Source organism: Fusarium mangiferae, assembly GCF_900044065.1.
Source record: "Fusarium mangiferae strain MRC7560 genome assembly, contig: FMAN_scaffold011, whole genome shotgun sequence".
Classification (NCBI taxonomy): Eukaryota; Fungi; Ascomycota; class Sordariomycetes; order Hypocreales; family Nectriaceae; genus Fusarium; species Fusarium mangiferae.
Genome location: NW_024573931.1, coordinates 6,501 through 18,327, shown reverse-complemented (window position 1 = coordinate 18,327; position 11,827 = coordinate 6,501). Strand labels below are relative to the sequence as shown.

General features: G+C 21.6%; 1 protein-coding gene across 1 annotated transcript; it reads right to left on the bottom strand.

Annotated features, from left to right (window-relative positions):
* Positions 1-72: 72 nt before the first annotated feature.
* On the bottom strand, positions 73-506 carry FMAN_09776 (uncharacterized protein; the record flags this gene model as incomplete). The annotated part of the gene is made up of 2 exons (XM_041820375.1): positions 73-181; positions 271-506. The coding sequence occupies 2 exons, from the start codon at positions 504-506 to the stop codon at positions 73-75; spliced, it is 345 nt and encodes a 114-aa protein (XP_041686262.1).
* Between the last annotated feature and the right edge of the window lie 11,321 nt (positions 507-11,827).

Here is an 11,827-nt window from a genome sequence, read left to right as displayed (position 1 = left end):
TCCTTGGCGTCATTCCGGTCCATGTACCGTCCGTTGATGTTTGTGTAGAGCTGCTGAAACTGTCGAATGTACTCATGGGTGCTGCCCCATGATCTGATGTTGTAATGTTCGCACATAAAGAGAACGAAGTCCTGCGTCGTCTCGCGTCTGAGGTTTTGAATCGTCGCTTTCCAGTCGCCCACTTTCATATCGKTGCAGTACCTGGCGTAACAGAAGTCAGCACACAMCGCGATTGCGAAAAGACGGCTTCGACAAGACAGTTTTGCGTACCGCACCCATTTTCTAAAGATGCCCGTGACGTTAATTTCGGTTTCGTCAGCGTATTTAGGTTTAATAAAGAGGACATCAGCCAATTGCGCCCGGTGCGCGGCGTGCTCTTCAATCGTCAGCGTCGGCTTCTGCTTCGCAGCTCGCCTCTGGGCCTCTTTGGCAGCAAAGCTTTCAAGGAAGGCGACATTGCCTTGGTGTAGATCGCGCGTTGCAGCAGATCGCCGCGCTGTTGTCATGGCGGTGGACATTGGTTCGATAAGGGAGAATGGCGGCGATCAACGACACGTCTCAAGCGGATGTAAATTGGGAAGCTGAGGGCGCCGACGGCAGAGACGGCGCTGCCGATTTATATAGCTCACTGAAGAGGCCATGGCAGCTCGAGTGTGCCTATCCTGGCTGGCAAGGGATGGATTCATGACGGGTGACAACAGGAAACAGAAAACGGACGCGCCCAGGTGCTGAATTTAGACCACCTGTGTTGGTGATGAAAGGGGGGAAGAAAGAGGGGGTGCCGAAACTAGACACTGAGACGGGCACATGTCATTCCGGGACGTGTAATGGGGTCCATGCATGAGCCAGCCCTCGAGGTATATAGTACCTGCCCCGCGACCTCCTGTCACTGGACTTCCCGCACTGCTCGTGTCTCCTAAAATGGCGACACTTTCCGCCCAAAACGGCGATCCCAGCAGCGCTTTCTCGGTTTTTATAGTAATATAAGTAATTTAATATATAATACATTTAATTAAGCTATATTTTAATTTATTATTTCTTTAATTAAAATAGAAATTAATAGAAATTTATATATAAACTTACTATTATACTTTTATATAGCACTTAATATTAAATAATATCTATTAAGTTATATAGAGTTATATTTATATATAGGTATACTAATTAATATATTATAGTAGGCCTAGCTTTTTTTTTTAAAGGCTATATTTAAGGATTAGCTATAGGATTAAGATAAGGTTAAGGTATAGGCAGTGCTTTTATTTAAGGAGTAATATACTATATAGATATATATTAATAGTTATATTATTATAAGTATAATTATTAAATAGATAGCTTATAAAAAAGGATATTACTAAAAGATAAAAAGGCAGCTATTAATATAGTAGGCAGATAATAAAGAGGTGCTATTTTATATAGATAAGGAGGTTAATATTAAAAAATTTACCTATATATTTTACGGTTAAGTTATAAAGGCATAAAAGATATTAAACTGGCTATTTAAGAGATTATAATAGAAAGTTAGTAAAATAATTAATATAAGGCAGATTATTAATAGTATAATGTAGCTTAAAGTAAGTTAGTTATTTATAAGTAACCTAAAGAATAGTTAGTTAGAGCCTAGGCCAGTAAAGGTAATATAATTAATAGGAATATTAATATAAAATATAATATAAAATTAGTAAAAGTGTTAAAAGGTTAAAATATAGCTTTGCGATTTATAGCTATTTTAAGAGATATTATATATACTTATATATATATAAGGTAGACTTCTAGGCAAAAGGCTAAAGATAGTAATATTATAGTATTATAATTTATAGCAGCTAATTTATAATATATTTATACTAAATAGGCAGATTATACTTATTATAGATTAAAATAAAATAAAAGCAATCTATAATAATAGTTAAAAGGTAATATAATTTTTACCTAATTTAATTAGGCAGATAATTATAGTATATATATTATAGTTAATCCTGGCAGAAAGGGTATTAAGGTAAGAGGGTTAGCTTATTAAGCTATATAGTAATTAACTAAAGTATATATAATAAGATAGCAGCTTATAAGTATAAAATACTAATTAGCTAAATAGGAAGCTTATATATATAATATAGGCTAGTATAGAGGTTAGGATTAAGGTAAGATAGTATTAGGTAATTACTATTAAAATAAGGCAGAAGATCTAAAGGCTTATTATAAGGTAGCTAAATAGTTAAATAGAGAATAAAGATAAAGATAATAATATTAAGGTTAATTTAATTATAGAAAAGCCAGTTAATTATAAAAAAAGCTAGAATATTATATAGGATTTATAGTTAATATATAAAATATATATTATAAGGCAGCACTATACTGTATATATTAGCTTTTTAGGTAAGCTTTAACTAAAGATAATTATAACTTTTAGGGAAATTAGTAAGCTTTAGTATTAGTTTTTAGAGGGAAGTAGTATAAAGAAAAAGGATAAGGATAAAAAAAGTAAGAAAAATATACTAAAGTATAAGTAAGATAGTTAAGTAATAAGGCAGTAAAGCTATAAGTGGAGAAAGACTGCTTAAAAAGTGGCTTAAAAGATAAAAGATAATATAACTAAAGGGTTAAGAATACTATTAGGGCTAAAAGTAACTTAATAATTTAAAAAGCAGGCTAAAAGTATATAAATAATTATATTACTTAAGATAAATTAAATAGTAATTAATATATTACTAATAAAGGCTAGAAAAAGTATACTATTTATATTACTAGCAGTAATATAGCTTATAGATATAAGTATTATAATTATATTATATATTATACTTATAAATAACTTAATAATATAAATAATAGTAATAGGTATTAATTATATATAATACTAAATATTAATAAGTATTAGGCAGGAAAAGGTATTATAGGCAATATAATTAGTAATTATAAGTGCTAATATTATTTTTAGTAATTAGTTTTTTAGATATATTAATAGATTACTATATATAGAACTGCTAAAATAGATTTTTATTAATAAATATTATATAGTTATTATAGATATTAGCTATTAAGCTAAGCTTAATAAGTTAATAGGCTTATATTATTTTAGCTATTTAATTATATTACTAATAGTAATGCTATTTATTATATTAAAAGATTAGTTTTACAGTAAGATATTAGTAAAGTTAGTAATTATAGTATAAGACTATATAATTAAGCTAAATTATTAATATTAGGTTTAGTAAGTTAAGCCTAAAAAGGGAGTATTAAAAGAGCGTATAGCTAAAGTAATTAAGCAGCTAAATAGAGATATAATAGGTTATTAGAAGGAAGTAATATACTGTCACTTAAAAAAGTAATATAAGGCTATAGTTAAGGAGATTAGCTATAGGTTTTATTATAGTAATATAAATAAAAAGGATTATATAGAAGTTTAGTTAGCTTAAGTAAATAGTTAAGTAAACTGTTAAATTATAGTAATAATTAGGCTAGAAATAAGTATTAATATTAAGGGGATTATAGCTATAATTTATATAGAAAAGCTATATAAATTAATAGATTTTATTTAGTAAATAGGTTAAAGAGGATAGTAAGTAGGTAAGGTAGTAAAGTTAATTATTATATATAATAGATAATTAAAGTAATAAGATATATATTATAGCTTTATAGATAGTATTAATTAGGTATAGATAAAGGTATTTATATTAACTTTAGGTTATTAATAAGCTATTATTTTAGTATTTATAGATAGAATAGTAGGTAAGATATATAATAATATAAATAAGGCTTTACTTTATAATTAATATAAATTAATTAAGAAATAATAGAAAAAAGAAAAGAAAAATAAAAAAAGTAATACTAGCAGTAAAGTTAAATATAAAACTAATAACTATAAGGAAAGTAAGAAAGATAATAATATAGGTAAAATAAGAGAGATAATTTAAAATAGGTTTAATATAAAAGAAGGTATATAAGTTAGAATACTTTTTTAGTAGCTAGATAAGGTTATAAAAAAGTGTTTAATATATTATATATAATATTATTAAAAGGGATTAAAAGTGCTAAATAAGTAGTAGTATTAATAAGCTAGATAGTAATATAAAAAGGTAATAAAGAAAAGGTATAATATTATTTATAAAAAGCTCTAGTTTAAAAAGCTATTATATTACTTTATATATAAGCTGCTACTAAATTAATATAAAGAAATACAGAAGGAAGATAGTAGTTATATATAAGGATAAGCTATTACTAGTTATATTAATAGGGCTAAAGAGTTAGTAAGTTTAAAAGATAGTAAGGTATAAGTTTAATATTAATATTAAAGATAAAGAGAAGTTTTATTGCTAGTTAGGTATTAAGAGATAGTTTTATAGCATAAAGGAGATAAATATATATATATTATAGAAAGTAATTATATAAAAGGTATATAGAGGCAAGAAGTATTAATTTTAAGATTATAATATTAAAACTTATATAAGTATTAAGACTTAAATTTAGAAATATAATTATAATAAAAGTATATAATAAAAAAAAGAGAGTTAAAAAGATAGGTATTATATAAGTAAGTTATAGTTAGAATATAAAATATAAAGTAAAGAAAATAAGGTATAAAGTAAGGCTAAGATTTAAGGAAAGAAAGATAAAATAATAAAATTAAATAAAAGTTATTATATATATATAGGGTAAGTATTTAAGATAATTATAAAAGTTATATAATTAAAAGGAATTAAAATAAAAGGATATAAAGAACTATAAGGTATAATATAAATATAATAAGTATAAGTAAAAATTAAAGAAATATATAAGAAAAAATAATATTAAGTATTATTAAGTGGCTTAAGTTTTAATTAAAAAAGAAAAAAAAAAGATAAAAAAGAAAGTAAAATAAAAAAGGATTAATAAAGTTTAGTAAAAAAGCTAAATATAGTAAAATAAAAAAATAAATAAAAAAGATATAAAATAAAAAAATAGAAAAATATATAAATAAAAGATAAAATAAGTACTTTATAGGATAAGTATTAGCATTAAAGTAAATAAAATAATAAAGATTATAAAGGATAAAAAGAAGAAAATATAAATAAATATATTAAAAAGAGTAAATAAGATTTTAGATATAAAAAAAAGAAAATAAAATTAAAAAATAATAAGTATAATTTAATAGGTAAATATATATAAGTAAGTTTATAGTATTATAGTATATAAAATAAGTATTAAATTATACTTAAAAGGATTAAGGATAGAAGGTAATAAGGTTAGGGTTAAAAAGGGTTAAAGGGTTAGGGTTAAAGGGTTAAAGGGTTAAAGAGGGTTAAAGAGTTAGGGTTAAAGGGTTTAAAGGGTTAAAAGGTTAAAGGGTTAAAGGGTTAAAGGGTTAAAGAGTTAAGGTTAAAGGGGATAATAAGGTTAGGGTTAAAGAGGGTAAGAGAATTAGAAAGTTAGGGTTAAGGAGAAAGAAAATAAGTTAAAAAATAAAATTATATAAAAAGAGGAAAGTAAAGTTAAAAATATAAGAAAAAAGAATTATAAATAAAAAGAAAGTAAAAATAGTAAAATTAAATTAAAGTAATTTAAATTTAAAGTAAGTATAAGTTTTTTTAATTAATCTACTAAAGGTAATATATAAGGTAAATGCAGTATAATAGCGCTAGCAATAAGGTAAAAAGGCAGAAACAGAAAAGTAATTATAAAGTATATAAAGCAAAAAGTAAAGTAAGTTATAGTAAGTAGTAAGTAGTAACTGCTAATATTATAGAAGTATAGAGTTAAGAAATAACTGCTAGTATTATTAAACTAACTTTAAATTCTAAATTGCATTAAATTAGTATAAATTAAAATCCTATATAAATTAAAACTATACTATTAATAATAGGGGGTTAATATAATTTAAAAATAGGGGGTTAATATAAATTAAAACTATAGTAAGTAATTTAATAAAACCAGTATTATTAAAAAGTAAATATTAAGGTAAGTTATCTATTTAATTTTTAAGGTATAATTAGTTTATTTATAGTTATAATATTAAATTAAAGTTTAGAAGTTAATTAAAAGATATTATAGAAAGTAGAGAAATTAAGTAATTTAATTAAATAGATAAGATATAGAAAGCAGGCTATTAGCAATAAAGTTTAATATTTAAAATTAAAGGACTAGTAAAAGAAAGTAATAATAAGAGTTTAAAAGATAAAAGCATTAAGTATTATAATTAAAAAGATATTAACTACTATTTAAATTTCTAATATATATATATAATATAAATCTATTTATTTATTATTTACTAGCATTTTTATTTTCTATTTATATAAAATATARATATATATATATTATAAATAAAGTATTAGTATATTTAAAGAATAACTATATATTAATAATAAAACTTAAAGTAAGGTAAATATAGAAAGCAGTTAATAAAATCCCTAATATTATTAAGAACTAAATAGAATTAAAGAAGTAAAAACTACTATTACTAACTATAAAATAGATCCTATATATATTACTGCCTAAAGATAATAATAAGGGTTATAATAAATATAAATATATAGAATTAAATAATAAATATATTTTAAATTATTATAAGGTAAAATATAGGTTTATTAACAGTTATAAAAGAGGATAATATATAAAATAAATAATAATAATTAAAAAGCTATAAAGAGAAAGTATATAATACTAGTAATTATTCTAGTCTCATAAGTATCTGGCAACAGTCTCTAGTAGTGTCTATTAACCATTCTCACAAGTATCTAGCAACAGTCTCTAGTAGTATCTATTAACTATTCTCATTAAAACTAAAAATACACTAATAAAGATAGAGATAAGAGATTATTAAAATTTTATATATAAAGACTATTAAACTTTTTAAAGTTAAAGAAAAAATAATCACTATAAAAATAGTACTAAGATATTTATATTTAATTTTATTTAGGTTTTAGAGAATAATAATTAAACATTAAGGCATAAAGACTAGGTTTATTATTTACTTATTATTAAAGTAAAGTTTATATAATTAGGATTTAATTAATATAAAGTAAAATAAAAGTAGAGACTTTATTAAAAAAGCAAATATAAGTTAAGTAAATATTAAAGATAAGAATAATTTATTATAGGAAAAACCCTAAATAATTAAAGTAAGTAGCTATTAATTTAATAAGCCTAATCTATAATATAATATAGTATTAAAATAGTTACTATAATAAATCTATTTATCTATATATAAAACTTACTATTTATTATATATAAGGTTTATAATTTTAGCTATATAGCTAATAAGGTATCTAAGCATTTAAAGATAAAATATCTAACAATCTAACCTATATAGGTAAAGGCAATTAATAAAGTTATTATATTAATTATAGGGATAGCTTAAAATTAAATAGATCTAAAGGACTTTAAGTTTCTTAACCTATTAAATAAACCAATTCTATACTTAAAGCTATTAATATTAAACTGTAAGAGGTACTATATATACGGTTATACTAACCTGCATAAGAGTAATATATACTGCCACTACTAAATAGAGTATAAATAAAGAAGTAATTAAATAAAAGGGGGCAATATTAAGAAGAAATTAAAATAGCTAAAATAGGTTCTATAGGTAAAAGAGGTATAGTGCCAGCAATTTTTTAAGTATTAATAAGAAAGTTAGTAATTTAAAGTATATAAGCCTATTAACTTATTAAGCTATTTAATTAAAGGCTTAAAAGGTAATAAGGATATTACAGTAAAGCTAATAAGGTTATATTAAGAATAAGTTAATAAGTTTAATGCTACTAAAAAGGATAAAATTAAGGTTACTAATAAGAAAAAGGAGCTAAATATATAGCTAGAAAGAATAAACTAAATAGGCCACTTATAAAGATTTAAGGTAAAGAAGGATTTATTACTGCTAGCTGCCTTACTATAAGAAAATAAGTTAGTATTATAAGTAATATATAATATATTTAATTAATTAGCTAATTACATTAAAGTAGCAGCAGTACTAAATATAGTTAAATTAGCCATACTATATTAAATTAAGAGAAAGGAGATCTATATTAAGTTAAGTAAGCTATTTAATAATTAACTAAAAAATAAGTTATAGACTTAATATAAGGGTTACTAAATAATAATACTATATATTTAGCATTATATAGATAATTAGTAAGATAAAGATTAACCGCTATATAAGCTAACTATCTATTAGGGTAATTTATAGAATAAGTTTATAGAGGCTATTAAAGCTATTATTATAAAATAGGTAAGATAAAATAAACTAATTAATAAGAAGATAGAGTAGCTATACTTAAATATATTAATTGGTATATTTAATTATTAGTTTAAATAGAGCTACTATAATAGTATTATACTTAATATACTAGTAATTATAAGGATTAATAAAGATAGTAGTTAGATAGAGCTAATTAAATATATACTAAAGTATTTAGATATAATTAAAGTGGTATATATATTAGTATTATATTAGTTATAGTATAAGCAGGAGGAGGATATTACTAAAAAGATAAGGACTATAGATAAAGATAAAGCTTATAAGGAGGTAAAGGGGATATATAAAATTATATAGGAAAAGTTATAATAGTTTATAATATAAGTATTAAAAAAGAATAACTTAAAACTAATATTAATAGACTAAATATTTAATATATAAATATATAGAATAAAGATATAATATATAATAGTAGCAGGAGGTATAATTAATTAATAAGGTAATAAAATTATATACCGGCAAGTAAGATTTATAATAGGCAGTTTATTAAAAATATTTTACTTATTTATATAGAAAGTTAGGTTACTGCTATATAAATTAATAATAGTAAGGGCAAATAACTTAAAAGCATTACTTAAAATTAAATAAATAAAAATAAAAGATAATTATAATAAGGCTTAAGTAGGCTATTTATTTTTAATTAATTTATATAATAAGTAGATTATAAAGGGAAAGAACTAAATATTAAATTAAATTTTAAGATTAAAAAAATAATAAAAAAAGTAGCTATTAGAAAGACTAAATAAATTATGCCTATATAATATAAAGGCTATAAAGTTATATAGATAGCTTATAAAATAGTTTTAAAAAATACTAAACTTTTTATAGATTATACTTTATAGTATATTAATATAAATAACTAAAGTAATAAAGATCTAAATATATAATACAGTAAATAAAAAGATATATAATATTTTTATATATAGTATAATACTATTTTTTATAATACTATATTATAAAGGCTTTTAAAAGATAGGCTTAATAAAGGTTATCTATTAATACTTACTGCAAAAGGTAAGTAAACTAGTTATATAGTATATATAAATTATACTTAAGTTTTAACAGTAAGTATAGGGTATAATAAAAGGGGGCAATTAATATAATGCATTTTTATAGGCTAATAAGATTGTAAGTAAAATAGATATTAAAGATAAAAGAGAGTAAAAAGAGCTATAAAAGTAAAAAGAGGATAATAGAAAAGTATTAATACTATTATAGTTACAGTAAGTTTAATATAAAGATAATTTAGCTGTTAATAAAATAAATTAGAAAGATAGAAAAGATATATAAAATTAAATTAAAGAATATAAGTAAAATTTAAATTAATTATAATAGATTATATAGAAATATAATAAGTGGCTATTAGGCTGCTAGATAAATATTATTATATAAAAGAATATTATAATTATAATTATAAATTGATATTTAAATGCTTTATTTAGGTAAAAAAAAGAAAAAGGCAGGAATAGTAATAAAGATAAAATCGATAATAATATATAAGACTTATAAGTAGGTTATAGAATATATATTATTAATATAATATATATATAAGAGTTATAGTAAGGTTTATTTAAGACTGTAGTACTTTAAGAGAAATACTGTATTATTAGCTGCTAATAGTATAGGTTTTTTAGCTTTAAGGTAGAAAATTAGCAGGAAATTAAATTAAGTATAATAAAAAAGAAAAAGAGAGAACTTTATAAAGATATCTAGAAAGAAATACAGTTCTATTAATTTAAGTAGCTATAATAGATTAATATTATTAAATAGCTAAAATATATAATAGGTCTAGAAGTAGAATTTTAAGGTAATTAAGAAAAGGCAATTTAGGCTATTATTTAAGGCAAGAGCTATATTATATAGGTTATAAGAACTGGTAGCAGTAAAAACTTATTATTTATACTGCTGGCATTTTATATATCTAATAGTATAATAGTTATTATTATACTGCTAGTAATACTATAAAATAATATATATAATTAATATATAAAGTATAAGATTATATTATATATTTAGTAGAGCTAAAGGAGCAATTAGTCTAAAGTAAGTATTATATTTATTATACTGGAATTAGCAGTAATAAAGGGGTTTTAAGACTTTATAAACTGAATGTTATTATGGCAGGCATTAAACTGTATTATTATTAATAAGTATTACTTAATTTTAGATAATATAAGGCAATTTTAACTGCAGTTATTATAGCTAGGTAAGGTTATAAATAAATAAGGCATATAAGTAGTTTACTTAATAGCAATACTTATACTAGATAATAAGCTAAAGTTTTTTAAGAAGATAAAACTTTTAAAGGATTATTTATTACTATTTTAGGAATAGATAATAAAAAAGAACATTTAGTATTATATAAAGATTATAGATAGTAATAATAGCAATAAAAACTATTAAAAAAGGCAGGATAGTTAAAGTAAATTAAAAATAAAATAGATTAATAGTAATAATAAAGAAAATAAATAAGAGGCAAAAAAAAATAAAAAGGTTTATAGTATTATTAAAAACTAGATAAATTAAGGAGTTAGCAGTAAGGTTATTATATATATAGGGTTAATTAACTAGATAGAGTAATTAAAATAAGAGTTTAATTATTTAATATATTAAAATAAAGTAAATATAAAAAAAGGCAAGATAAAGAGAATAGATAAATAAATAGCAGGCAATAGAGATAAAAGTAAATTAATTATAGTAATAAATATATTAAAAATAGAAATAGATATACTAAATATACATTTAATTATATATATAGATATACTATAGCAGTTATAAAACTTTATATAGAAAAGTAAGTAAGCTAGATAAGACAGTTAAAAAAGTAAGGCAGTAGTAATTTACAGTAAATAGATAGTTAAAGATAGAAGTAAAGGTTAATAAAATACAGTAAAGGCATATATATTAAGTATTAGCATAAAGTAAAAAAGGTTAATAAAGGAGTATATAAAAGGTAATAGTTACTATTAAGTGATGTTAGACTGTATAATAGATAGTTATATAGATTAATAGAAGTATAAAGAGGGAGAGCAGCTATATAATATATATAAAAGATATAAATTATAACAGTTTATAGAGAAAGAAAATTATAAAAATAGTATATTTAATGTAATAAAAAGTTAATAAAAGGCAATAATAAAAGCAATAGAGAATAAATTTAAGTATATAAATTAGATTAAAAAGTATAGATAATAGCAGATAGGATAATATATTATAGGTAAAGTATAGAAAGTATAAAAGTTTAAGGTATAATTAAAAAGATAATTTAAAAGTTATATTATATACTAAATAGAGTTAAGTTTAAAGGATAGTAAGGAAATATAGCATAAAATAGCAGAATATCTAAATAAAAGTAATAAAAGGTAGTATTAAATTTTAAAAATAATAATAATAGTTAAAAAAGAATTATTTAAATAGAGGAAAATAGAGTTATTTTTAGGTTATTTTAACTGCAGAATGCTATAAGAGATATATAATTAATAGGCTATAGTTAATAAAGATAGAGGGCAGTTTAATTAAGTAAATAAGTTGTAATATTAATATATAGGTTTATTATTAAGTTTATATATAGGTATATATAAATAGAATAGAGATTAAGTAAAT